We start from the raw sequence: 27,061 nt of genomic DNA on the forward strand, positions 1-27,061 counted from the left end.
CGCCCAGAGTTGAATATCGCCATGTGTAAGAGTGAAGATCGTCCTCGCCCAGCGGCCTAGAGCCTTTTTTTTTTGTGTCATATATACATAAGTTGGAACCGCGCCTCGAGATGCAAGTATGTTTGACCACGCCGCCGTCCATCCGCCATCCCATGCCCACCTCAAAGGTCCATTTTCCGTATCCATACCAGCCAACTACCACAATATACAGAATGCCTTTTTTGTTTTTACTTTCCCGCCCATCTACTTGTACACAGCGGCGAGCCAATATCTCAGCCACATGGAGCATCATAGAGATCTTCGTAAACAGTCGTGCGTGACCTTTATCGGGCACCAGCCTGGCCTCGCCTCTTAGGGTTTCCACGGCCAGGTCGCTTCTTGGAGCTCTTAGCCCCCTGCTCGCCACCCTCGATGAACTTGATGAGCTCATCAATGCTGCGGGAGTCGACCTGTGCACCCGGGCCAGGGCGTCCGGGGGCCGCGGCGTTCTGCGCCTGTGCCTGAGAGGCGGTTGCGTTGAATCGGATTCCGGATCGGAGTCGGCGAGCAGCAACGTCCTTGGCGTGCTTGGCGATGGAGACAGCGTTCTGGGTGAGCTGCTCCAGCCAGCTCTCGGCCTCCTTGGTGTTCTTGTCCTCGGGTCCGAGCTCGGCAAGGAAGACGTTGTAGGACTCGCGCATGCGGTTGACGGCTCCCTTAGAGTCGCGGTCAAGGGCAAGAGCCTGTGCCAGCTGGAAGAGCAGAGTGGCGGAGTTGACTGACTGCTTGCCAAAGACAGACTCGCACACTCGGAGTGACTCCTCGAACCAGAGCCTGGACTCGTGGTAAGCCTTGAGATGCTGCAGCATCACGGCGGCGTTGTTGATGGTGGTGATGGAGTCGGGGTGGCCAGGGCCATAGATGACCTTCCACATCTTCAGGGCGTGCTTGGAGTACACCAGAGCACCCTTGCTGTCGCCAACTTGGTGAAGGAACAGGCTCAGGTTGAGGTAGTTGAGAAGGGTCTCAGCCGAGTCAACACCGACAGTTCGCTCGGCGACGATGATGGCCTTGCGGGCAAGCTCGACAGCAGCCTCCTTGTCGTCAAGCTGGTAATACAGCATGGACAGGCTGTTGTAGACGCGAGCCACCTCGGGGTGCAGAATTCCGTAGATCTGCTCATGCAAGGACAGAGACTCCAACAGGAGCTCCTGGCCAAGCTTCTTCTGGTTCTGGAGGATGGAGATACGACCGGCCTCGAGAGCCTCCTCAGCGAGGGCGCTGCGAGGGCAAGAGTCCTTGATCAGGGGGACCAGGTCAACAACGTCGTCAACGCTGAAGGTGTGGACGTTGGCTGAAGCAGCAACCTCGGGAGGAGAAGCGTCACGGGCCTTGTTCTTCTTCTTCTTCTTGCTGGACTCGCCGTTGGTCTGACCGTTGGCGGCAGGCTGAGGGGCCTTGGGAGCTGGGGCAGGGGTGGCAGCCGCCGCCTCAGGGGTGAAAGCGTAGTCCTTGGCCTGGACCTGAATACCGATCTTCAGGCACACCTCACGGAGGAGCTGAACAGGGCGGAACTGGTTGTGCCAGTCCTCATCGAGCTCATATCGGAATCGCTTGAGAATCTGCTCCTCAATGTCTTCCCGAAGGCTCTCGGGAGTGACCTTCTCGAAAGAGAGATCAGCATCAGCGTAGAGAGTTCGCAGAGAAGGGTCGATCTCAGCGACAGGCTTAGAGTTGAACTTGTGGCCAAGAAGACAGTTGAGGAGGTGCGCCGTGCAAGCAGGGACGATAGGCACAGGCAGATGGCGGAGGTACACGGCAGACAGGTGCTTGAAAGCACGAGCAACCATATCCTGGACGCAAATCTCGCGCAGGCAGCGCAGCCGGCCGTCATTAGCGAGGTCGGCCACCCTGCCCAGATACCTCACGTTGATACCACGCTTGTGCAGGAGTCGGCTCAGGGACTGGCCGTCCATGGGGAAGCTGATATCGGAATCGGAGAGCTCGCGGAGCAACTCGGGGATAACCTGCTCGCGCAGATAGGCGCCGGCTGCCCTGACTTCCGCCTCATCAGCGGCAAATTCGGCCTTCTCCTCCTCGGTCTGAGGCACCTGGCCGCTGAAAGCGTCAGGGTTGAGCGAGAACTTGAAGTCGGAGAGATCAGGCAGGTTCTTCTCAGCCTTGGAAGCCTCGTCTTCGGCTTCCTTCTCCTCCTTCTCCTCCTTTTCTTCCTTCTCTTCACCATCCTTCTCTTCCTTGTCCTCCTTGGCTTCTTCGACTTGCTTCTTCTCCTCGGCCCTACGAGCGAGTTCCTTATCCACCCACTGCTTCATCTTGTATCGTCCAAAAGAGTCGACAAGCTCAGGTCGCAGGACAGTCATACGGTGAGGGTAGGCGTCGCCATCCTCAGGGAGACCATCCTCGTCAAGCCAAGCAATATCGAGAGGGCTGATGCGGTAGAGGTCCAGCACATACTTGCGGCCATCGGTACCTAATAAACCCTTGGTCTCCACGCTAGCCTCCAGGTCAAATCGCTTGCCCTCCTTGTCCCAAACAGGGTGCTTCTTGACCTTGAGCGCCTTGGAAAGCTGGGCAAAGCCAGGGGCGAATCGCTCGTCAGCAGCGACAATATCCTTTCCGTCCACCGCACCATAATCGATCTGGTTCTCACCGGGCTCGCGCTGCTTGAAGATTCCAGGCACAATGCTCTGTCCGACAATTCGCTTTCCGACATAGTCGACAACCACGGTGGCGGGAGTGAAGAGCCCCTCAATATCGAGCTGGTTAACAAGCTTGACGCCAGCAACATCCTTGCCGGTGGCGACTCGAGCAGCTTCATCACCTCCCTCGGAAGTGAAAGTACCTACACCATCAGCACCAAAGGAGAAGAAAATGTTGTTGTAGACAAAGATCTGGGCGTCCTTGCACTCTGTAGGGTTCAGAGGAGCAATCTCGCCACGGGCAACCATGACAGCGCCACGGGTGGCAGCATCATTGTAGTCGGCGAAAAGCTTCGAGATCAGGCGCTCACGGAAGACTCTGTCCTGCACAGTCTCACGAGGAAGCTCCTTGGCCGACTGGAACTCCTCGTTCCAATCGCGAAGAGTGTCGGTGTTCTCGACGCCAGCGAGCAGATAAGTCTCTTGAGATCGCGTAGGATCGGGGAGATGTGTGCACAGAGATGAGCTAGGTGAAGGCACCACCCAAGGAGCTGCCGGGATGGCGTTGGTAATCTGGAAGGTTGCAAGAGGGTCTCGCTGGTTGTTGTACTCCTGGAGCTGGGTAAAGGTGTTGGTGAAAGAAGGTGAAATAAGCTCGATCAAGCTCAGCAGCGAGTGAGCGGACTGGCCCTTGGGCGCTGGCCGAGGAAAGGGGTCAAACTTGGCGTTGGAAGACTTGTTGACAAAGAAGCCGGAGACGTGGGAGGTGATCTGGTATTGCTCACCCTCGGTAGTGGTGACGACGAGGTAGAGCAGGTGACCTCGTTGTCGCAGGTGAGGAGGAGGGGGGTTCCAGGACGACAGAGCGATCTGTTTCACCGTCTTGGGAGCCGGCTCGGTGGGCTGGGGAACCAAGCTGGTAAGTGAGGGCACGGCTTGGAAGTCGTAGTCCTTGATGGGCAGCTCCTCAGTAGACTCCTCAGTGCTGCCCTGGGCTTCGCTAGCGACAGTCTCGAAGAGGGACAGACCGGGAAGAAGGCCTTGGGTTGTGTCTGATCGGTCACCGGCGGCACCAATGAGCTCTCGAATGCGCACAAGGTGGATGCGAGCCTCTTTCTCGGTGTATGGGTCCTGAACGAGGTGGAACTCGGGAGTTGCGCCCAGGTCAGGAATCTCGGCGAGGGGGATGAAGTCGTTGATCTTCTCGCCGTTAAACTCGAGGTGGAAGCATGTGTACTGGAAGGCGGACGGAAGGTCAATGATGGACTGGCGGACCTCATGAACCTGTTCTTGGGACGACACCTGAATATCTTGGTGAGCGGGGGGTCGTGGAGGGGTCCAGTTAAGCCGAATGACGGACCATGATCTGCATCTTGCTGGCCTTGGCGTCGGGCAGGATGATGGTAAGAGTTAATAAAGCTGTAGACGCATTAGACATGCCGTTCTACTCGTCATTGAGAGGCACAATGCAAGGTACCTTCAGCGCCGGCATCGACGTCTGGAGCTTCGGCCGCCATGGTGTTCTCGGGCTCCTCGGACGCATCCACTACAAGACGAATTAGCTCCCCGCTCACGGCAAAAGCAGCAATGGCAATGGGCAAAGCAAGAGTAGAACCGAGAGCATGTTCAATTAGCAAGCCCAGGACTTAACAAGACCCTAGACTTGACAGGCATTGACAAGGGCGGTCTAGTTTGTGCATCAAATACGTACCGTGCGCGGGAGCGGGAGGAGTAGGGTCTGAAGCCATGTTGAAAATGGAGGGGTAGGAGAAATTAAACGGACAAGGGGGAGATGGAACGAGGTGAAGGAGGGGGAAAACCAGGCATGGGATATGCACTGGCAGAAGAGGGAAACAATTGAAACGACGTTGTTCGTCGATGCAAGTAAAAAGATGGATGGAGTGACGGGACGAAGGGGAGGAGGAAAAAAAAATTGACGGCTATTGGAGTTGTGGTGCGGCGGCAATGCCCCGGCATTACAGTCCGGACTCTGGGAGTACCCGGGCATTGGGCACGCGACAGAAAAAATACCTCTTTTTTCTTAGCGATGCTGCGGGTATCCAAGGTACAGTCCGGGTATTCCTGGGTAGGGCCCGCGCCGGCGCATCCACCGAGGCCGGCGGCTGGATCCCCAGATGCTTCTCGGTAGCGCTAGGCCAGGAACGGAAGAAAGTAAACATGGATACTGGCCATGACCACAGTTCTTTATCCCACCCACAACAACTCATGATAGCACTCATCATCTGTCCAGGGTTTATCGTCAACTGTTTTTGATCTTATTAAAGAATCTTCTTTTCACCTCCTAAGCATTAATCTTTCGCTATTACATTCGAGTTTCTGTTCATTAGGATATTGGCATCCATATCAGAATGGACGAGCCAGTCCTTACTGTCCCCTCGCCGTCAGCCCATCGCATCATGGCTGGAGGCTCAAGAGGGGACAAGTCTCAACCTTGGACTGCAGCACGATGTCAGCGGCTCCTACGTCAACTCCAATGTCGCCTGGTAGCCCTACGAAAGCTTGTCAACGAAGCCCAACTACGGACAACAAGCACTCGAACGAAACGACCCAACACCTATGACGACGCCACAGGAGCCCGAAAACGAGTGCGCTACACATATGGAAGACGCCGTTCGGCTCCAGTACAGACAAAGCCCACAACAGCAGAACTATCTACGCCTCCTCGTTCCGTCCGCACTCTCGGTGCGATGAAGATCGACCGCTCATCGCCAGGGGAGGGACGGGTTGACTTCCCTACGCCCTTGCTGCGGAAGTTTCGCGAGCAGTCAGCAACATCTCAGCCAGTGCCTACCAAGTCCGAATCAGCGAACCCGTCTCCGTCATCTCTTGTTGCCGACCTACAATCCCTCCGCCGGATCGTCCCTGAGAGCCAATTTCGAATCTACGAGGCCATTTTTGGATGGATGAACACTTTACTTCGATCGACCGAACCGCTATCGCAGATTACTCACCCCAAATCGCTTCTAGGCATGTGTCTCCGGAAGGTTCCGGCTGCTTTGGCCGCCATAGAGGCTTGGGACGAGCAAATCGCAGAGGAAGAAGGCACCAGGTTCAAATGGGAGTCATCCAAGGCATCGACAGAACTCTACGGACAACTTGAGGGCTTTGGTGCGACAGGTCTCGGCTGGAAACCGTTGAAACTGGTTGTCCGGGCACATGCCTTGTCTCTCCTGGCTGGAGCTGTATCAGAGGGGTTATTTGAGCCTCCCTTTGTACGGCTGCTAGCGGAGCTTTGCATCCGTCTCAAGTCCAGCGAGGAAGCAGCCCGGCTCGTATCAAGCCTCGATTGCCCCCTGGCGGCGCCTCGCAGCTCATCAAGCACCCTTGTGGAAAGCAGCACGGTTCAGCCACTGGGCGTTATAGTCAAAAGCCTGCATAGCCAACGTTCATTCGGTGCATCTTTTGAGTGCCTCTCAAGCCTTGTCCGTACTAAAAAGCTATCGCTGAGTTGGTTGACATCAAGGGCATTTCAGGTTGTCTGGACTCGAGGCATCGAGGTTTTAAACAGCAGCAGCCCAGCACCCTCAGCCATCGACTTTATCTGTACGGCTATCGACCAACTAGTGTTGCACGAGGGCAAGAAAACAGGGACAGAAAAAAATCCGGAAGAGCAGACCTTGGTGAGCGTCCTTGCTGCACTGACAGCGGCAGCGTGGACGCTAGGTACCGAGAGGTGCGACACCCCAGGACCGTGGAGGAGACAAGGTGCTCGACGGATGTTACACGTGCTCGAGTGTTGCGTGGTTCAGCAACAGAAACGTCGTGGAGCGTTTCGAAGCAACGGTCTCTTTACTCTCGCTCTAGCACGATTCATTGCTACGGCCATGATCGACAGCGATGTCATCGATCTGACAGCGAAACAACAGGCGAGTCAGGAGTGCGCCAGATTGTTGACAGTTGGAAACGGAACGCCGTCCCGATGGCAATACCGACAAACACTCTTGATGGCCTGCTTCGTTGCGCAATATCGGGGACGAGCATGTGGATTAGCGTGTCACGATGTCTTATCGGAGATATGTGCAACTCTTGATGGTCTTGGACTTCCCGATTGGTTTCACGACGGTTTGAGATCGGACGGGGCCTTTGTTTTGGCGCAGAAAACAAAGGACCTCCGAGATGTTGCTTTTGCTGAGAGCCTTCCCGCGGCGGGCAAGGGCACTCTGGAGACGACCACCATGTTTTCAGGCTGGCGATGGGAAGAGGGCATTGGCGAATGGGTGCTCCCCAGCCCTGAGCCAAAGATAGGAGGCGAGCCGAGAGAGCATCAGAATAAACGGGAAGCGAGGGGCCAAAGGGGCACAGATCTACACCAAGATGAACGAGGCCGGGTCAACGGCCCTAGATGGAACGGGCCCGTCCAGAGTAGCAGTGCCAGATGCGACAGAAGCAGCTCGGTGGGGAGCGACGAGGATGAGGACGATGACGACAAGGCGGGCACCACCGACGACGACGAGGAGCATGATACGAGCGTAACCACGGTCATGGACATGGATATGGAAGACAGTGAGGATGAGCTTGGCGGTTGCGCACAGATGGAGGGCTGCAACGGGGTCAAATCCCGGTTACCAGCACGGGGGATTGGGATCTATACTGGGGATCCCAGAGGAAGCACGAACGGTGGGAACAAAAGCAGCAGAAGCGGAGGCACAACGACCGTAAAAGTGATGAAGAGGATCAAGCGCGCGGGCAGCACACGGGCCCGTCAAGGGGCCGGGTCCGAAAAGCTCGGCAGGGGCAGACCGGAGAAGCAAGATGAAGACATGCATCTGCCGGCCGGGCTTGACTGGGACGACGACGAGCTTGGGATGCCCTGAGTGGCTTGATAAGGCAATTACAATCAAAACGAAGTTTGAATTGAGGCTCGTCTGGCCGCCGCGAATCATTGCACGTCTCAGTGTCTGTCTCAGGCTTTGACTGGACAGCATCCCCCTCGCCTCAGGGGCCCGAGTCTTGGTTACGACAGCATCTGTCATTGTGGGGCTGGAGCCACTTGAAACCGCCGTTCCTGTTCCCCGTGAAGCTCGCGAAGCAATTCTCTGAGACGGGATCTGCAATTGGCCCATGTTGCTCGTTTTAGTACCTATCGGGGGGGGCTCACACACGGCACGCGTATGCATCTCGAATTGTCGCACAGGCCACACCTGTATGCACCGCACTCGAGATAATTTTTCCGTTGGCCTCGGCCACCTCAGAAGCAAAGCAGCAACTTAGATTGAGGTGCGTTTTAACATCATGCCCAGGGACGCGCCACAAACGCCCAGATGCCGGGGAATGCCCTTGTTTCAGGACCCCGTCCCGCCCCGCCACTGTCGGAGGTCCGTCCGCCACTCGGAGGCGGCGCCCATCCCTCCCTGCTTCTGTAGACGCTGGCTAGCTGCGAGAACCATAGGTGGCAGAGGTTGGGCAGACCAATAACCGGCTCGGTAGAAGCAATCTTGATTTTTTTTCTCGATGAGCATCTTGAAACCACCCCTAAGCCCGGCCTAGTTAGTGGCCCCAGCTGGAACTGGGTCCCGCGCTACCGGTTGCGTGTGCCTGCGTGTGTGTGTGATGGGACGAAGGCAAGCTGAGAAACCAGCGCAAGAGAGAAAAGCAAGGGGCTGTCACTGCGAGGCAGGCGGCTCTCTGACACTGCCAGTACGCGTCCTCGCAGCTGGAGGTATGCAACATGAGGGCAGGCATGATCTGCTTGTGCCATGATTGCTGGGGAATTTATTTACGGTCCATATTTTTTTCTTCAATACCATACCCATACCCATGCCTGCCCGTGCTTTTAATTCTTGACCCTTGCTCACACGGCAAACCTCCGCATCTCTCTCTGTCGTCTGTTCATTCCCAGAGACGGCTCAGGATTGTTTGTTTCGGAGCTGGCTTCCATCCATTCACTTCCTATTTACGCTCCTTTTCCCACCGTGACAGGTTCTCTTCTCTTCTTTCCTCCCCTCGCCCGCCATCGTCGTTTCGTTCCTCCCGGGGAGGTTTCCATTTCTCTCTACACCTCGTTTCTTCTCCTTGTTGTTATTGTTTCACTTCGTCCTCTCCTTCCGTTTCGTTTCTCTCCTATCGCCGCAATGAGTGCCGGAAACTCTTTGCTGCCCCGGGCAGCTTACGAGCTCACCCCCGAACAGCAGGCCGCCAAGGATGCCGCCGAGGCCGTCAACGCGAAGCTCTCCGACTATCTCATGATCGTCTGCGGTGCAGTCTCGGTCGCCGTCATCATCTGGAAGGTCTGCGAACGCATCATTAAGCTCACCCGACATGTTTCCTGCCTGCACAACGATAAGCAGCGCTACTTTGCCATTCCTTCACCCAACGTTTCCGCTCTCAAGCGCCACCTGCTCTACGCTCCCGTCGTTAGCAAGAGACACAACCGCGAGATCCAACTCAGCCGCGCTATCAACGTCGGTACTCTGCCTACTCGTTTCCAGCTTCTCTTCCTCATCGCCTACTTCGCCTCCAATGTCGCCTGGTGTGTCGTCGACATCCCTTTCGATGGTGAAATGTCGGCGGTTGCCGGTGTTATCCGCAACCGAACTGGTGTTCTTTCCACTGTCAACATGGTATGGTCCTCTTGTCAGGCCTGTGAAGCATCTAGATCAGTGTATCATTGATCTTGGCTTGTGTGGCAGCCCGGAGTCTGGCTGACTGAATATCAGGTCCCCCTTTTCCTGCTAGCTGGACGAAACAACCCTCTCATCCCGCTCTTGAACATCTCGTTTGACACTTACAACTTGATTCACCGCTGGTTCGGTCGTATTGTCATTCTTGAGGCCGTTGCACACACTCTTGCCTACTATGCTGGATCAGGCTGGACGTTCACCGTTCCTTCAGGCGCCTTTATCCTTCCAGGATTCATCGTGAGTTGGCCCTACCTCGAGTGAAAACTGACTATATGTCAGCTTGTAGCCAGCTTGGTCAAGTTACTTACTCCTATCAGGCCACCTGCGCCTTCGTTTTCCTCGGTATCCAGGCCTCCAGCCCGCTTCGACACGCCTTCTATGAGACCTTCAAGCTTCTCCACATTCTCGTCGCTGTCACCGCCGTTGTTGGCCTGTACTACCACCTTGTGGCCAAGGAATCTCTTTACCGATGGCTCTGCTACCTGTATGCCGCCATTGCTCTTTGGAGTTTCGACCGAACCTGGCGTCTGTGGCGTATCATTCGCTCTCACGTTGGTGGCTCACGCTCTAGGACCGTTATCGAAGCACTCCCCGGAAACGCTGTTCGCTTGACCACAACTCTAGCCCGCCCCTGGAATGCCAAGCCTGGACAACACGCCTACCTCTACATCCCATCGATCAGCTTGTGGCAGTCCCACCCTTTCTCGGTTGCCTGGTATGACGGTGTTGATGACCCTAAGAATGAGAGGCTGGCGAGCACGAACCAGGATCTGCTGGCGATGCAGCAGCAGCGAGTCTCCTTCATCATCCGTGCCAGGACCGGAATGACCAACACTCTGTACCAGAAGGCTCTCGTCGCCCCCGGTGGAAGATTGGAGACTACCTGCTTCGCCGAAGGCCCCTACGGCGGCCATCACTCGTTCGACTCTTATGGTACTGTGGTCCTCTTCGCTGGTGGAGTGGGCGTCACCCACCCTGTTCCCTACATCAAGCACCTGGTCAATGGATACAACGAGGGTACTGTGGCGACTCGAAGAATCTTGCTCGTCTGGACAATCCAGAGCCCTGAGCACCTCGAGTGGATCCGCCCCTGGATGACTGAGATTCTGGGCATGGAAAAGAGAAGGGATATCCTCCGAATCATGCTCTTCGTCAGCCAGCCACGATCTACCAAGGAAATTCACAGCCCTTCGTCTACTGTGCAGATGTTCCCGGGACGACCAAACATCAACACGCTGCTGGCTATGGAGCAGGAGCATCAAGTTGGTGCCATGGTTGTCACCGTTTGTGGTCCCGGTGCTCTGAGTGACGAGGTCCGCCTTGCCGTGCGGAACCGCCAGGACCGATCCAGTATCGACTTTATCGAGGAAGCGTTTACGTGGTAAATGAATGAGCAGGCGAACGGTGTTGGGGAGTTTGATGTCTCTGCCAATCAGTTGAAATTCCCCGACGGTCGGTCTCCCAAACTATCGAGCTCATTGAAGCTCTCATTTCTCAGCTCTAGCACTTGCACGTGCTTGAGATCTTCTTGTCCATCTGGGACGTCTTGCTAAGCAAGGATCAATTATCAGATCAATTCTCATGTACTTGTACTTTTAGATCGAGGTGTATATACGCTCTTTTGCGGGCCAGCTACAAGGCTGTAATGGGCACTCCCAACGTGGAATGATTTATTTAATTCGTATCACTCATGGTCCTAGGAAGTATTGTCCGTGCAGCTTCGGCATTGAAAGTGCAGGGCTTGTCCACGTTGCACCAGTTGCGCGCTGGTATAGAGTGGAGGTTGGGCTGGATTCCTCGCAGCACTCTTAGAATCTGAGGTGTAGCTCGGTTGCATCTTGGTGCGTCATTGCGTGGTTCGCGTTTCAAACGAGACTGGATGACGACGCGCATTGATACCCGAGACGGTGAATGTGTTGCCTCTATCTTTGGAACTCTCACTCACGATAGTCGGCACTTGTGACCAATGAGTCGGCAGATGACCCAATCTCCAACTCTGTCCTGCCTTGACTCAGAAACATTGATCACTTGACCATCATGTCGGCGCTAAGCACATCCAAGCATAGGTCCACCGTCAAGCAGCCACAAGTCGGTCGCGGCATGCGGCAGAGCTAAGGCACTGCATCTCAGCGACTCAGCTGAATGCAGTGAAATCAATGGCAGTCAGCTCGGGGAATGCTTGTATTTGAAGTAAGCAAGGGGCTGACATAGAATGCTTGGCTGGTCAATAACATGCCTGGGAGTTCCCAAAGGTCACCTGCGAGGTGAGAGGTGGCTGGGAGACCCGCTCAGTGGCCCCTCCGCCTCCCGCATCAGTGTACATTGGCGCCCCAGAAGGAGCACTGAATGGGAAGTACCTTAAGGTGTGAGCGTGTATTCTGTTGCGAGGGAATGCAACTAACGGGGCGAGCCCTCCGCATTCGGGGGTCAGACTAACACCATGCAAGCCTCGGCCGCGCCTCGGGAGCCTGGACCAGGCAGTCTCTCATGGGACCTCAGGCAGTGCAGTACGTACCTACGCTCCCAGAGCTTATCAGCTCCCCCGTCTTTGTTCCACCAGTGGTCGATCCGTGCTACCTCTCCCATTCATCCATCCATCGTCAATCTCCCATCATCTCTTGAAAAGAATCAACCACAGAATCTTGGCCACCCTTTGCCGGCCGCCCCTTCATCATGGCGTCCAGAAGCCTTATCCCATTTCTCGTAGCCATGATGCTACTGACGGGTGTTTGCAACACCCTGTTGACCAAGTATCAGGTATGACGACATCGGCATCCGGCCTCGCCGCACGCGAAGAGCTCCCATTCACCACAGCTTGGCTGACTTTGTATAGGATAACCAATGTGTCCGTAACTGTGATCCCGATGACAATCCGAGAAAGCGCGCCTTCTTCAACCAGCCCGTTCTGCAGACGGCGCAGATGTTCATTGGTGAGATGGGCTGTTGGCTCGTCGTCGGCCTCATGGCTCTTTGGCGTCGGTTCACCGGCACCTCATCACCAACGGAACGGGGCTACCAGGCAGTCGACACGAATGAAAATGACGACCCTGCTGCCGATATCGAGAGCAATGATAGAACAAAGCTGCTTAACAACGGTCGGTCTATCCTCAAGGGCCATCGGATCCTGCTGCTTGCCCTGCCCGCGATTTGCGATATCTGCGGAACCACTCTGATGAACGCTGGTCTTCTCATGGTTGCTGCCTCCATCTATCAAATGACCCGAGGCGCCTTGGTCCTGTTTGTCGGACTCTTCAGCGTGGTCTTCCTCAAGCGCCACCTCCGCCTCTTCCAATGGCTCTCTCTGGTCGGTGTCGTCCTGGGAGTGGCAGTTGTTGGACTTGCTGGTGCTCTTTGGCCAGATGAAAAGCCGGAGCAGTCCATGGACGGTCCTAATGAGGACTCGGTCACAGACGGCGGCCTTTCTGACGCGGCCAGGGCTGTCATTGGCGTTCTGCTCATTGCCGGCGCCCAGATTTTTACGGCGACCCAGTTCGTGCTCGAGGAATGGATCCTGGAGAACTCCCCCATTGAGCCGATCAGGGTCGTTGGCTGGGAGGGCATTTTCGGCTTCACCGTGACAGTCCTGGCCATGGTCGTCCTGCACGCGGCCATCGGCTCCACCCCCGCCGGCCGGTACGGCTACTTTGATATGGTCGAGGGCTGGCACCAGATGATTGGGAACAAGAAGATCTTGCTCTCGAGCATTCTCATCATGATTAGCATTGGGTAAGCGGCCTACTGTTTGACATTCACATACTTGTTTAACTAACTGAACCCAGTGGCTTCAACTTTTTTGGACTCTCGGTCACCCGGAGCGTCAGTGCCACCTCTAGGTCGACTATCGACACTTGCAGGACTCTGTTCATTTGGATCATCTCGCTTGGCTTGGGATGGGAGACGTTCAAGTGGCTCCAGATTGTTGGATTCGCTCTGCTTGTTTACTTTACCTTTTTGTTCAACGGCATCGTCCAGCCCCCTCTTGAATGCTTGAGGGTGGAGGAGGAGATCGAAGAGCTTCTTCCTGAGGAGCCGATCGAGCACCGCTAAAGTCATGCTCGCCATCATAGATTGGTATGATAGACCGGCAACATCGGATCGGCTTCCCGGATACGGCATTTGCATGTTTGAATCGGCGCATTGGGAGTTGGATATTGGTGTGAATTGGAGTAGCTCAATGTAACCACCAGGGATAATTTGCTTGAATCAAACCACTGAAATAAACGTACAAACCCCGTTCGCCGTACAAGTGAAAGAGCAATGCTATTCCATCCAAAAGAGACCTAAACACCGATAGGACCCAGAGACGACGCCACAATAGCAAACCTGAGTCCACAATCACGCCAGCGAGACCCCTCGCTTACGGAGGATCCATCAAGTGACATTGCAAAGCAGCTCAGCCTCGAGGATGAACTTGCCCTCTTTGTACTTTTCGGAGGGTTCGTAGGCCTTGTCATACTTCCACCCGACAGTCTCCTTACACTGCCGGCATGTAATATCGCGAACGACGTGTCGGCCGGTCGTCATGTTGCGCTCGTTGGGGGCGCCCGTGTCGATGTTGACGACGCTGTGGAAGAGATACGCTTTACCATGCTGACCACGGAAGTTCTGCCCTGGTGTTAACGAATCCTGGCTCCGAGGGAAGCCCGGCGGTGTGCTGATGGAAGGGGGGCCAGTGCATACTCGACTTATGATGTCTTCGTGGTTGGCGAGGTGCGCCTTGCACGTCTTGCAGCCATAGATTTTGGCGCTGTTGAGATAGGTGTTGTAAGCCAGGCCCATGATGCGGGGGGCCTGCGGTTGGGAAGAGCGATGTCGGTTTCGAGAGACGGCGGGTAGCGTGGAGACGCTGAAGATGGTTCTAAGATGATCGCGGGGGATGAAAAGTTTTGGGCGAAGCCTTTCGGGGGCACGTTTGCGGCTAGAGCTGGCGATGACTGACCAAGGCAGGTCAAAGGTTAAATAGAGGTGAACGGTGGGTGCAGCGGGTAACATGGAGCGCGTCATGAGGCCGGAGGTGGCAGGCACGTAGCTCCGTGAGGCGGGGCCAGCGTATCGGACGTCGGTGGGGGCCGAAAGACGGTGATAGGAGAGAGACCACCCAGCTCGAGCTCCTTGTTCAACGTGAAAGGATGCCTTGATAGCTGCCTTGATTAATGCTATAAACGTTTAGATTTAATGATGAGCATGCTCGACGGCACTACATCGAGTCTGTTGACTAGCTGTCGAGGGCAAGATGGCCACTCATGGCTTCAGTTGGTGATACATTAACTAACAGAAGGGCATCACAACATACACGAGTGCAACGGACTGGATCTTCCTTGTTCATTTTCTGATGTATTTGGTGCACGACACATGCATGTCTGCTATCGACATGTCGAGCTACCCGGCCCCGACCCCTTGTGTTCAACCGATAAAACAATACTTGTAGATGCTTGCGTAAAAGATCTGAAGCGACAACAACCTACCCAAAGAATATGACAATGTGCGCCTACACCATTTCGGACACGCTTTTCCAAAAGACATTCACTTTTTGGCCTTCTTCTTTTCCTTCTCCGCCAAGTCCTTGTCCTTGATGTTGTTGAAGTGCCAAACGCCCCTTTCGCGGTCCTCCTGCAGTTGCTGCATGTCTTGCTCACTGATGGGGATTCCCTCGATGCCCTTGACCTTCTTTCCTTCAATAAACATCATGATTCCTCCAATAGCGGCGACGATGCATGCGAGTGCCACGAAAAGACCAGTGGACCAACTGGGACGGTCATATCGATTCAAGCCCCACATGAAGCCGGCCAAGACACACTGGAGGAAGGTATTCCAGACCATCAGCCAAACGACGGCATCCATCTTCCAAACTGGCGTAGCGGGGGCTCGTCGACCGGTGAGGGGAGCGTCTGGTATCTTATCCTCGGGAAAGGGGACAGAGATAGATGAACATAATTCGGGGGAGCTAGAGACATTCTTTGGTCCGATGTTAACGTCAACATCCTCAGAGCCTGGAAGCCGGAACCATCCTCGGTGGATACCACCCAGACGGCGGAGCGCAATCGTATCGTTCTTTACTCGGTATTGAAGGAGGAAGTAGAGATCGCGAAACCGCCAGGGAGCGAGCCCAAAACCGGTAACGCAGAAGAGGGCATTGAGAATCTGCGAATCCCATTCAATCCATTTTCGTCTGGGTGAGTTGATGTCGTTGCAAGTTGGGTGGCACATGGCAGGGGCGGCGTTGCTGTAATTGATTAGCGCTTGTTCATGATGAAGGATGATATACATACCAGAGGAGCAGGAAAAGCATGCCTCCCCAAGCCACAACGTTCAAGCCATAGATAGTAACACAGAAGCCCAGAGGCGTAAGGAAGTAATTCCAAAAGGCGATCAACCCGGTCTTCGTCGACTGAGCAAATGTATGCTTGGGAGGGAAATGGTAGCCGTTGGGGAACGGCGCAGCAGTGTCGGGTTCGCCATCTCTCTTCGTGGATGCAGCACTGGTGCTAGCCTTTTCCTCCGAAGTCGCCTCTTCGTTGACAACGGGAAATGTGCTTTGTCTCGATGGACCACCGACGGCGGGACCCGATTGCATTGGTATAGAGGTCTCCGAGGTTCTGCGTGGCGCGGCCTGACGAGTGAAGATTGAAGATGCGATGGTTCCCGTCGCGGCCATGAAACCCTCAGGAGGGCCTGATACTTCGAAGCTCTGAGAGACGCGGCGAAGGCGTCCGCTTAAGGATGAAGAGGCAGCTGGTCGATTCTCTACAGGCGACGGAGGATCTGTGTTGTCTGAGCGTGGCGACGTCTCGTCGATGGTTGGAAAGGGCTCGGTTTCGGTTTCGGTCCCGTTATTGGACGGCCGTCTCGGGGGCGACATCGTGGCGGTACTCTCTTGTCACCTTGACCACCTAGCCAAGGCTGGGCAGTGTAGGTAATGTATGCGAAACGATGAATTATGACGATATGAAGCAAGCAAAGGCGACAGCTGGAGATGCAGCAGGAAAGGCAAAGGAGAGGGAATGGAGGCCGTGATATGATGAAATGATGCGCTCCGCACCCAGCAACGGGGAACTGGGTCAGTTTTAAAGGGCGATGCTTGCAGTCTAATCCGCACTACTTGCGTACGCGGGCCGGGTACTTGGCGACGACTCTCGGTGTCGCTGATAACGCCAAGCCGGTGGGCACCAAGGAAAGCTTAAAACGGGGGTGACATCAAGGCCGAGGATTCGATCAGTTACTTTACGAGTAGAACACGCGGCTCAAAGACCAGGATTTAATTGGAAAGTGAAGATTCGGCTCTCAGATTGCCGCTGGGAGATTCCGTGTCAGGTCACGACAAAGTACTCTCCCCACCGGAGTCAAGTACCCTTCAGACCCGTAATAAAAGCCAAATTTCGCAAGCCCTTGATCTGCATCAGTCTCGCTTTTTTTACGCGTATTATATTTTGACTCCGACGGGCCTCGCTCGCATCCACCATTCGTTTGTCAAATTCTCACACCAGAGGACCCAGTATCTTTCCCTCTTAACGGCCTCCCCGACTGCTTCGCCCTCTTCCACGTATTCAGCAAAACTTGGCCCATTCAACTCGCGGATTGTTTCCTTGGCTCACTTGGCACACGTCGTATCACCGCATGAAAAATTACCCAACCCAGCATGGATCGTTCAAGTGACCCGGTTGCCAACGTCACCTCAACCGTCTTATACAACCTCCAGCACCAGCATGATTGGGCTTCTCTCAAGGTTCAAGATACGACGGGTCGCCGGCCTTTGATCAGGGGCATGCCTCCTCGCCGGCTCTACATTCACCCTGACGACCAGATTGCTGCCCTCGACCGCGAAAAGGCGACAGGAGAGGCTGTTGATCAGTCACCGGAGTTGGAGTGGGTTTTGGCGGTACATCCCGAGGAGACTTGGACAATCAAGGCCTTTTCGGAAATCTTTGACTCTATCGAAAACAGTGGTCCTCGCGAGAAGAGGATCGTACTGGCGACGGTTCACAACGATTCCACTGTCGTCTACTACATCATGCATGAGGGCATGGTCAAGCCACGACAAAACTGATATTGTCGTCCATTTCCATCCTCTCTCGTCTATCAGGGGGTGAAGACCACCTTTTGGGTCTTGCGCTGCTCAAAAAGAGTGTATCCTTCAGGCGCCTGTGAGAGGGGCATGACATGGTCAAACATGAAGCTACCATCATGATTAGCTTGGGAACGATTATATCGACAGCCGATGGAACACAAACCCGATGAGGTCTTGCTTTTGCTCGAGCAGCTTGAGGGCTTCAGGGAAAACGCTTCGGACAGGGCACCGGCCCATCTGTACTCGAATGTTCTTCCTACATCACAGTTAGCCTGATAGCCTTTCACGGCGACGGCTACAGAGGTGACCGTGAAGTTGGGACAACTTACGTATATGCGTCGTCTCCCGTCCACGGAATCTACACAAATCATCATCAGTTCACTGTTAGACCAACGTCTTGAGCCGAAGCCGTACCTCCTTGTTGTGGACGCCAATGCTGCTGATGGCGCCGAAGGGTCGCACAATGTCGAACGCTGTCCTCAACGCGGGTGATTGACCGACAACCTCAACAACCATATCGGCTCCGCGCCCATTGGTCACCTCCTTGATTCGAGCCTCCAGCCCAGCCCTGTCACTCTCGAAGTTGAGAGGCTCAGCTCCAAGCTTCCGGGCCTGCTCCAAGCGGCTCTCAACACTGTCGATGGCGAAAAGATGACGGGGCTTATAATGAGTAGCAGCTAGGATAGCACACAACCCAACGGGTCCGCAACCTATAACTACCATGGTAGCATCTTGAACATTTTGTGACGGGCAAAGCTCCATAGCGCTCTTGACCCCGTAGAACCCGGTGGGGAAGATATCAGCCATGAGGAGGAGCGCCTGGTCCGAAATGGTATTCGGAGCCTTCACGGCAGTCCCGTCAGCCATTGGGATTCGCACATACTCAGCTTGTCCTCCGTCGAGCGTTTCACAGCCAAACAGCTGGCTCTCAACACATCGGGCCGAGTAGCCGCTGTTGCAGTAAAAACAATTGCCGCTAGATATCCATGTTAGGACACCTCGGCAGCATATCATGGCATCAACTTACCAGGAAGCCGTGAATGGGGCGACGACTTTATCGCCAATTTTAATGGTCTTGACGGCAGGGCCAACCTGGACGACGGTCCCAGTAAACTCGTGCCCCATGATGAATCCAGTGTCAGAGGGCTGGTGGCCTCGGTAGATGTGAAGCTCGCTACGAGTATAGGTTAGGGCATTTATAGTTAACCAAGGAAGCACTTACGATCCGCAGAGGCCGGCGGCGTGTACTTTGATGATAATGTCTCGGTCATCACGGACTAGATTGATGTAGTTAGTTAATGATCGATGTTAATATGCTCAAGTGCTTCTGGGGTCTGTGTGAAATCGAGTTGTTTTACCCTTGGGAACTGGCCGGTCTTGCACCGAGATTTTGTAAAGACCGTCAAAAACGACGGCCTTCATTGTTTCCGGGAGAGCCATACTCGTAGCGGGAATGAAGATATGCCAATGTTTTACGATATGCAGTTGGTTCAATCAATGTCTCACAGGGATGGACGACGTTGTCAAGCCCTTGAGAAAATGAAGCCTCACAATCTCTCACAATCTCGGCGACGAGCAGAGCGCGGGGCAAGGCGTGGAGGTCCGCCATCGGCGCACAAATGGACGGCATTTGTCGGCTGCCATGGTGGAGAATATGTCGTACAATGAGCCGCAGGTAGCCTCTGTAACGGAGTTTTTGAGAATGAATGATATGCTCAGAGGTAGACGGCAAAAAGATGAAGACATCACGGGAGAATGTTGGGTGGTATACGAGAGTTGAGATACGATAATACGTAGCGAGTTTTCGGCGCCTGCCTGTCAGCGACGGGTAGGTTCAGAGGAATGAGCTTGATGGCCACTCCAGGCACACCCGTGGCTGGAGCTAACGGCTGCCACCATGTTCAGTACATCATTGCTAATGAAATGAACTGCATGTGCGTACCCGAAGATGGTCTGCAGACGCAAGCTGATCTACAGAACAGCGACCGATCATTTCCCTGACAGTCCCTCGAGTTGGACGTCTCATCAATCCCTAGACAATGTCGTTTGACAGTTGGATGCGATACGGGTTCCAGCCTCTCTGGGGTAACCGAGTCAGTCGCGACGTTGGACTTCGGTAGCTTGATTTAAGACCCGGGGCACACTCGAATTAGGTCTAGGCAACGCAATTTCGCGTGCCCGACGAAGAACCTAATAGCCGCACAGGATGTCAACTGATGCCGCTCACATTCGGCATGTCTTGGGGGATGTCATTTCAAGAGGGGTTTAAATGAGAAGAAGCGGGCGGTTGATCAAGGACTTGATACGACCCAAACATGGCATATGGGCGAAGAAGCCGACTGCGGCAGAAAATATTGCAGGTAATTTCGACAATTCCCTCTGAAGAGCTGAAATCTCCCGCGGCCGGCAAGGCAATGGGCGGTCGGTCACCCAAGCTGGGATGGCAAGGGTGCGCAAGATGGGAACTTCGGGATGGGGAGCCGCTTCTGTGGGTGGTTTGTGGAGTGCCCAATGACGGGCCAGCGCTTTCGCTGTCTCTGCAACTCGACAGGTCCCTGAACGCTGTACAGTGTGAATGACGTATGACAAACAGTACGACAGATACCCCACAACACACACTCGATCCACTTCCCCTCGTCCAGAATCCACCGTGCGGCTGGGGCAGACGGTGGAGACGTGTCTCTGGGGTCCTTGGGGGTGGGCCAATTGGCGGATGCGCTGTTCCTCTCGACGGGACAGTCCGCGAAGGGCGTTGGGTGCGCGACATATTTTTGAGTCAAAATGGGCAGTGGTTATCAAGCGGCTCTTTTGTCCCGTCGCCGACAGATGGGATGGGATGGGATGGATGGTGTGTGGGCTGTCACGCGTGGAAGAAAAAGCACAGAATGCACGCTCCGTACGGCCCGAGGCTTGTGAGCCGCAAAGGGTTCCGCCATGACGCGCGCATCATCGGGGAAAAAGGAACAGCAGCAGCAGATAAACGAGAGGACGAGAACTGAGGAGCAAAAAAGCGGCTGAAGCAGGAATACCTACCTACCCAGCCCACATGGCATCGTGCACGCATCACACACACTCTCGCGTGCGCACACCCGCACACACATGTCGACACGGCAGTGGACGTTGAGGCTTAGACGATGACCCTGGTGGGGAAGAGAGGGGGGAGGCCTCGGCGGATGCATCCATTGCTCCATCCGCTCGATTGCCCATTGCTCCATTTCCCCATTGCTCATGGCTCCCTTGACCCATTCTCTGCATTCAAAAACACGCAATGCTCGGGGGGTCGAAGTCATTTCTGCCCTGAATTATCAGCACAGCGCTGTTGGAGAGAAGACGCCGGGCGGATAAGGAGTTCCGTGTCACCTTGGTCGGCGACACCACGAGATGGGTGACAGACAGTCCCGATGGGATCACTCGCATCAGTCGCTTGACGCCTGCGAGGTCGGTCAAGAAAAAGAGATTGACTGGACGCGGAGAAGGGTCATTTTAGGGACAGACCCAATAATGCACAAGCTGTACATAACCAAGCTAGCGCTCTCAGGTCGCCAGCACTAAACTAAACGCTCGACGACCAGACAGCCCGAGACTCGAAGTACCGCTGTCTGTCGGCCCTCTTTCCCTCCCCGGCCGCAATAACAGCAGAGCCCCATCCGGGGACCCCCTGCTCTCAGCCGACCTACCACATGTTACAGATAGCCAAGGGCCGAATTACCACCTTTACCCCATCCCCATCTTCCATCCATCATCCATCCAAGTCGTCGCCCCAGCCTTCTAACCTCCCCGGGACCCCAGCCCCGGCCAAGTCCCTTTTTCCCACTTTCCAATCCTAGCATCAAGCCGCGGCGCAGGCACAGAGCGGTCGAGTACGTAAAGTGCTGTAGGTAATAGGTAGCTAGTCTCTGGCACTGTACTTACTGTACCTTCCTGCGTAGTGGCAAGTGCTTCCTCTAACTGCTTCAAACCCCGTAATCTGGTGTCAAGTCAAGGAGTGGAGGCATACTCCATATCCAGTAGCATGCGAGAGATAGGGCTCCCAGGAACAGCAAAATACACTCACTTCCCCCGTATTTACTGTGGTCTCCCCTCAAATTCGCCTCGTACACGATCCCGCCTGTCAACGCGCCTCATCTCACCCACACTCGTCGTCGGCCATTCACCTCGATACATCAGGTAGGTACCTACCCCTTCGCTCACTTTGTTCCATGGACTCGCACCTACAGGTCTTGGCGTTAGCATTCACTGCCGCCTGGTATTTCTCGTTCAACATTCGCGCTTGATCTGCCCTGCCCCATCTCACCATCCCCATTCCACCCCATTCCGAATACTGTTGGATGCCCTCTGAATTCCCCTCTTCACAGTCATCGCGCAAACGTACTTGAAATGAGCAGCGGTTTAATAAAGAGACAGTTTCCGAGATAGTGCGCATATTCACGAGCATGATAATTATACTCTTCTCTGGTCGACACCCCTGACACACTATCGCGTTCCGCCTCAAATCCGCCGCATTACACCGCAAATCAATCGTCTTTGATTCGGCGCTTATAATATCTCTCATCGACCGTCGCCTCGCCTATATATTTTCGATTCGCACCTGCGGAGTCTGTCGATCTTCTGGCATCGCCTTGAACCGCCTCGTTTTACCCGCTCTATCGCAAACACATCGGCCGCTCGCAGAAGGCGAACCAGCACGGATAGTTCGCCTGCCTCTCGCCGCGCCCTTCCCTTCGTCAACCGCTCGATTGCGTACCGTGGCTGTGTCTTCCGCCGACCGATCGATTCATCATTCTGCAGCATCGGCCCAGTCGAAATTGCCCTGGTCCGATACCTGCACTTGAGCGCCGCCCGCGACACCATCTCCGGCGCGAGATCCGACTCGCAAATATCACGACCTACCAAAAATCCCGAGCGAACCCGCCTTCCTGTGCCTCACGCTTCCCACCCCGTGAGGGGCCATGGCGAGTTGAACGACCGCCGTCGACGCGACAACTATGACCACGGCCACGCAGCACCAGCAGCACCAGCCATCACAACCACAATTTGGCTTCGTCGTCGACACATACGACCCGGATGAGGTCGTACCTCGAGGCAGCCCCCTCATGGCCCCGCTTCGTCCCAAACTCGAGCCCTCTCCGAGTCCTCCCCCAGATATCCCTCCAGCTCAAGTTAGTCTTAGTCCCACCTTCATCGACGGTCGCGACAAGTCTAATCGCCACAAGGTTCGCCCTACATCAGGGGATGCTGTCTTGGTAGCTTATCTCGGCAACGGGCGCGATCCGGATGTTGCCCGTCTTGCTGGAAGCGAAGGCCTAGCCGCCGAAGAAGAAAGCTTCGACGAGGAGCCACGTCAAGAGAGGCCTGTCGATAATAGCACCATGAACCGACCTTCGCTTCGGCATCTTGCTGCAGATGCTCTTCAAGCCGCTTCGCTTGTCCCAATATCACCCTCAGCTCCTAGATCGATCGCCGATATAACCGGTCAATTATCCATTCACGATGAATCCCCAGCAGGAGGCACGCACGCGGCATATGTCTCTGCTCCTCGAGTCACCTCACCCCACCTTGCCTCGAGCGGCCCGCTCCCTCCGCTTCATGGCGGCTACGTCTCGCCTGGAGAGTCAAAAGAGTCTCTTCCGTCCCTCCGCTCAACTTTGGGTGAAATTAGGGATCTTGGGCCTGGCCGTATACCTGAGAAGGACCTTGCTGCCCCTTCAGGGCCAGCTACATCCTTTCCTGCGTCATCGCCAGGCGGCAATCTTCCACGGTTTAGCTTATCCACTAACCTTCCATCATCTCCCGTTTCACCAGATGGCTTCCGGACCCTCTCCCCACACTCGACAGGCCATTCAAGTATACACTTCCACGCTGCGAACAATACGCATGCGCGCCCTGGGACCGACTACAGCAGTAGTAGCAATGCCGGCGAGACACCGAGCACCGATCATTCTGTCTCAACCCCGGCTACCTCCGTCTCTATTACCGACCGCATGAGCATCGATGGAATCACAAATCCTCAGCCTGCCACAGGAACAGGGGCATACGTCTGCAATTTTGCGGGATGCACAGCCTTGCCCTTCCAAACCCAGTATCTTCTCAATTCTCACGCAAACGTTCATTCATCCGCACGACCACACTATTGCCCAGTGAAGGGGTGTCCGAGAAGCGAAGGGGGCAAAGGATTCAAGCGCAAAAACGAGATGATTAGGCATGGGTTGGTCCACGATTCTCCAGGCTATGTGTGCCCATTTTGTCCCGATAGGGAGCACAAGTACCCTCGTCCAGATAATCTACAACGGTATGTTCCCTCATAATGAGTTGACGTCTTGGTGATGCCCTGTGTCGAGCTTAAAACTAACTGGATACTCTTAGGCATGTTCGTGTCCATCACGTAGATAAAGACAAGGACGATCCGTTGCTGCGAGATGTACTCGCTCAACGACCAGACGGTCCGAATCGTGGCCGGAGAAGACGCGGACCGCCATCATAGCACTGGGATCCGAATGCCGTTCTCGATTGCCCCGGTTTTACCCGTCTGAAGACAGACGAGTTTCTTATTCCCTTGCATTGTATGAGTATACGTTGATGATTCATGGACTGGATGAGCAACGGCTTGCGGACGTTGCCGGAAGATCTCAAGGTGATGTGGGCGGAGGGTTCAAGACAAGGCGTTAAGGATTTCAAATACCCGGTTGGGTCAGGTTTCATTGCTTTCGACCTTCATGGAGTATCATATTGGCGCCTAAGAGGCGTTGGATTGAGGTAGCACATAGTATATTCTAACCTTGACACGCACGACGTGATTTTCAACAACCATCCTACCAATATGCAGTCTTTTTTGGTATCCCTGAGTACAACTAGTCTGTAGTAGCCACTCTGTTCGACCGTCATATCCATAGCCGCTGACCTCGTTATCATATATTTAGACAAGTTCCCAGCGGCCAACATTGACGGGCGCATCGCTATGGAGTTCTAGTTCAATACATTCTCCGATCTGGCTCGTGCCCATAGTCTCAACCACTAGCCACATACCCTCCCGCTGCAGTCGGGCAGGCTCCATATTAAGTTCAGGGGTTCGTACCACTGACTTGAGTTCTTGATATTCGCCCTCGCCAGAAACTGCGATGGTGGTTTGCTCCGGAGCCCAGCCATGCACCACAGAGAGTCGAACCATTAGCGTGGACGAGGGCCGACTCCCAGGGTCTAGGTTTGTCTGGATAACGCTTCGTGCGGTCACACTCATACGGGTCAACCAGGACACTGATAGCTGCGCCCGCCTGACCTCCTCTCCGTCTGACAGCTGGAACGGTGTCAAGGTCTTGCGTAGTCTTCCAGCAGCGTCGGCAGGGACAGGCTCGAGTGTCACGGGCGTCATCGAAGAGATCCTGAGGGCAAAGTCGGCAAGTTGACCTGCATCGAATGTCGAGCACACCAGGGTGTACTCTCCAGCATCAACGTGGGTGATATTTGCCACTGCGCAGCCCCTGCGATACTCACCAGACGAACCTGTGATGTCTCGGGCCTTGAGCGTCTGAACTCGTTTCCCTTTGGCCCACACTAGGTCGATGTGGACATGAACGTCTTGCATGTCGGTTGAGAGCAGAATGGAGAGAGGGCTCGCCTGGGCAAGCGACAGCTTGAATTGGGGGTTTGTTCCGTATGTCGTGCATGCTGAGTTGCCACCTGCGGTTCTTCTGGTCCACAAGCCTGTAATCTCCTTTGTGTGCGTCATTGCGTCACCCGCCTCTTTGACCCTCAGCGGGTCTTGTGAGAAGAACGAAAGAGTGAGGGTATACTCTGGAAGAGGAAATTCGTGCTGGTCAATGACGATTGTGTATCGTTTCATCGGGCTTGCATCCAGGCGAGCCAGAGTCTGGGGCGAGTCCACGTATGGCCCCCGGTATAGATCACCATCACTCACTTGCACCCTGTGACCATTGTTGTCGAAGATTAGGATGCTCATGAACCCGAGCTGCCCGGAGACCGCCGCCATAGTGTCGGTCCTATTTCGAGCAATTTCCAACTCGGCATCCATAAAGTGACGGCTGACAAGAATCCAGACCTCGCCACCTTTGGGTGACTGCAGTGAATATTGGGGGTTGCGTACCAACGAGGAAGCCAGCTTTGGGGATGGCATTTTCCAATTGAAGTGGTGATCCTGGCGTTGGGAGAAGCGCCCGGGGTTCCAGTTCAGATACATGGATTCAAAATGTTGGACGACATCCTCAAGAGACATCCAGAATGAGCCAGCTGCGAGAGGGGAGTTTGCGGACTCGGGGTCGGTCGGCTGTACGGTCGAATTATCGGTAATGGAAGCGTGATAAGCACCTCCTCTCCAGACCGGGCCATTACACCAGGGATTCTTGACCAAGAGCCTTCGACTATCACCAGCGACGTCGAGATCCATGACGGCGTAATCGTGTTCTCCGATCAAACCTAGAATATCCTCCTCTTCAGATGAGATACGTCCCGTACCCAAAGTGACCACAACATCTTCAGAGTCGTGAGCAGCCTTGATTCTCTCCCACACTGAATCGATATCGAGATCTTCCCTATGAAGGCGTAAGTTGGGACTTCTTGGTGAGCTACTGGGAGGGGGAGAAGAGATATAAGTAGTTGGAGTTAATGCTTACCTTTGAAGAAAGAGCTGTTCGGGAATCCATCCTGTGAGCACCCATAAATCGGTGCCCGAGTTACTCCCCGGGAAGTCATAGCCTCCTCGCACTTTGAGATAGGCCTTTTCTAAAAGTGCCGGCCAAATCAGTTGAGGGTTTCGTCGATCAACAACGTAAAGAGTTCGATCAGTCGTCGAAGCTGGGAGACGTTCATCAATCACGACACGGCGGAAGCAACCGTTGAAGTGTAGCCGGAGAACATATCTGCCAGAAGGAGAGAATTTGGGGACACCCTTGGCTTTGTCAAAGGGAAACAGGACGGATGACAGGACCTGGTGAAGCTGGTTAGCTGGAGTGAAAGACATGCGAGATTAGCGACTTTACTGAGTTTCGGCCAGTTAAGATGCGCATGGCAGCACATAGACTGGCAACGACAGAACAATCGGTGGTCATGTCTTGCACCAGATCGCAGCCATTTTCCGAGTTCATGAAGACCCCGTCATCTGTCCCACCATCTCCATAAAGCTCTCGTGGGCGTTTCCACCCACCGAAAGTAGCGGCCTGCCTGGGGGACAGTGTGAAGGTGGATTCGTCACTGAATTCGGGTCAGCATTATTCGGGTCTAGGGTGACTGGAGACGCAGCCTTACGTGAAGGGCTCATCGCCCGAGGGGAGTGAAAAGTCTTTTTCAGTAGGCTCAGCCGACCAGGGAGGGAAGTAGTTGCCATGAAGCCGTGAGGTTCGTTGTAGGAGACTGGGCGGCTGGGTAGGCTGGTGACCGGTGATTGCGGCCTTGAGCCTCTCAGCCTGGGTGATGAGTTGCTGGCATTTCAGCCGCAGACGTGTGGCATCTCGTTTGGTAGCGGCCTCTCCAGCTGCTCGCATGTATAGATCAGCCGCTTGAATGGCATAATCGAGGGCCGCTTGGCCACTCGATGTTGCGATGAGAGACTCAGCCGCCTGAAATGGAGTTAGTCGGATGACGTCGGTGCTGGTGTGGTGGTGGGTTGTCGTAGAATGTACCCGACCACAGGAGCCGGGGGCCAGGGCAAATAAAATCGACAAGTGCGGCTTACCTGAGCTCTCCTCTCCATCGCCGTTTTACTGAAC

The 27,061-nt window shown here is 54.7% G+C and overlaps 9 protein-coding genes across 9 annotated transcripts; 5 read left to right on the forward strand and 4 right to left on the reverse strand.

The window, feature by feature from the left end:
• Positions 1-323: 323 nt before the first annotated feature.
• On the reverse strand, positions 324-4,387 carry MRS44_010394 (uncharacterized protein; the record flags this gene model as incomplete). Its single annotated transcript, XM_046276456.2, has 4 exons — positions 324-3,941; positions 4,000-4,058; positions 4,117-4,185; positions 4,351-4,387. 4 exons carry the CDS (start codon positions 4,385-4,387, stop codon positions 324-326), a joined length of 3,783 nt encoding a protein of 1,260 aa, XP_046131160.1.
• Positions 4,388-5,008: 621 nt separating this feature from the next.
• Positions 5,009-7,474, forward strand: MRS44_010395 (uncharacterized protein; the record flags this gene model as incomplete). Its single annotated transcript, XM_065620104.1, has 1 exon — positions 5,009-7,474. One exon carries the CDS (start codon positions 5,009-5,011, stop codon positions 7,472-7,474), a length of 2,466 nt encoding a protein of 821 aa, XP_065476293.1.
• A 1,257-nt stretch (positions 7,475-8,731) lies between these two features.
• On the forward strand, positions 8,732-10,665 carry MRS44_010396 (uncharacterized protein; the record flags this gene model as incomplete). The annotated part of the gene is made up of 3 exons (XM_046269840.2): positions 8,732-9,220; positions 9,317-9,517; positions 9,598-10,665. The coding sequence occupies 3 exons, from the start codon at positions 8,732-8,734 to the stop codon at positions 10,663-10,665; spliced, it is 1,758 nt and encodes a 585-aa protein (XP_046131158.1).
• A 1,288-nt stretch (positions 10,666-11,953) lies between these two features.
• Positions 11,954-13,327, forward strand: MRS44_010397 (uncharacterized protein; the record flags this gene model as incomplete). The annotated part of the gene is made up of 3 exons (XM_046273893.2): positions 11,954-12,037; positions 12,114-13,006; positions 13,060-13,327. 3 exons carry the CDS (start codon positions 11,954-11,956, stop codon positions 13,325-13,327), a joined length of 1,245 nt encoding a protein of 414 aa, XP_046131157.2.
• A 324-nt stretch (positions 13,328-13,651) lies between these two features.
• On the reverse strand, positions 13,652-16,139 carry MRS44_010398 (uncharacterized protein; the record flags this gene model as incomplete). Its single annotated transcript, XM_065620105.1, has 4 exons — positions 13,652-14,436; positions 14,574-14,587; positions 14,808-15,503; positions 15,550-16,139. 4 exons carry the CDS (start codon positions 16,137-16,139, stop codon positions 13,652-13,654), a joined length of 2,085 nt encoding a protein of 694 aa, XP_065476294.1.
• A 777-nt stretch (positions 16,140-16,916) lies between these two features.
• On the forward strand, positions 16,917-17,324 carry MRS44_010399 (uncharacterized protein; the record flags this gene model as incomplete). Its single annotated transcript, XM_046281253.2, has 1 exon — positions 16,917-17,324. The coding sequence occupies one exon, from the start codon at positions 16,917-16,919 to the stop codon at positions 17,322-17,324; it is 408 nt and encodes a 135-aa protein (XP_046131154.2).
• Positions 17,325-17,356: 32 nt separating this feature from the next.
• Positions 17,357-18,767, reverse strand: MRS44_010400 (uncharacterized protein; the record flags this gene model as incomplete). The annotated part of the gene is made up of 8 exons (XM_065620106.1): positions 17,357-17,453; positions 17,509-17,601; positions 17,675-17,703; positions 17,760-18,005; positions 18,066-18,321; positions 18,373-18,519; positions 18,568-18,622; positions 18,704-18,767. 8 exons carry the CDS (start codon positions 18,765-18,767, stop codon positions 17,357-17,359), a joined length of 987 nt encoding a protein of 328 aa, XP_065476295.1.
• Positions 18,768-22,330: 3,563 nt separating this feature from the next.
• On the forward strand, positions 22,331-23,826 carry MRS44_010401 (uncharacterized protein; the record flags this gene model as incomplete). Its single annotated transcript, XM_046269837.2, has 2 exons — positions 22,331-23,634; positions 23,709-23,826. The coding sequence occupies 2 exons, from the start codon at positions 22,331-22,333 to the stop codon at positions 23,824-23,826; spliced, it is 1,422 nt and encodes a 473-aa protein (XP_046131151.1).
• A 432-nt stretch (positions 23,827-24,258) lies between these two features.
• MRS44_010402 (uncharacterized protein) lies at positions 24,259-27,045 on the reverse strand (the record flags this gene model as incomplete). The annotated part of the gene is made up of 5 exons (XM_046276453.2): positions 24,259-25,888; positions 25,970-26,283; positions 26,336-26,546; positions 26,601-26,911; positions 27,028-27,045. 5 exons carry the CDS (start codon positions 27,043-27,045, stop codon positions 24,259-24,261), a joined length of 2,484 nt encoding a protein of 827 aa, XP_046131150.1.
• Between the last annotated feature and the right edge of the window lie 16 nt (positions 27,046-27,061).

This window comes from Fusarium solani (genome assembly GCF_023522795.1).
Source record: "Fusarium solani strain SB1 chromosome Unknown bctg00000006, whole genome shotgun sequence".
Classification (NCBI taxonomy): Eukaryota; Fungi; Ascomycota; class Sordariomycetes; order Hypocreales; family Nectriaceae; genus Fusarium; species Fusarium solani.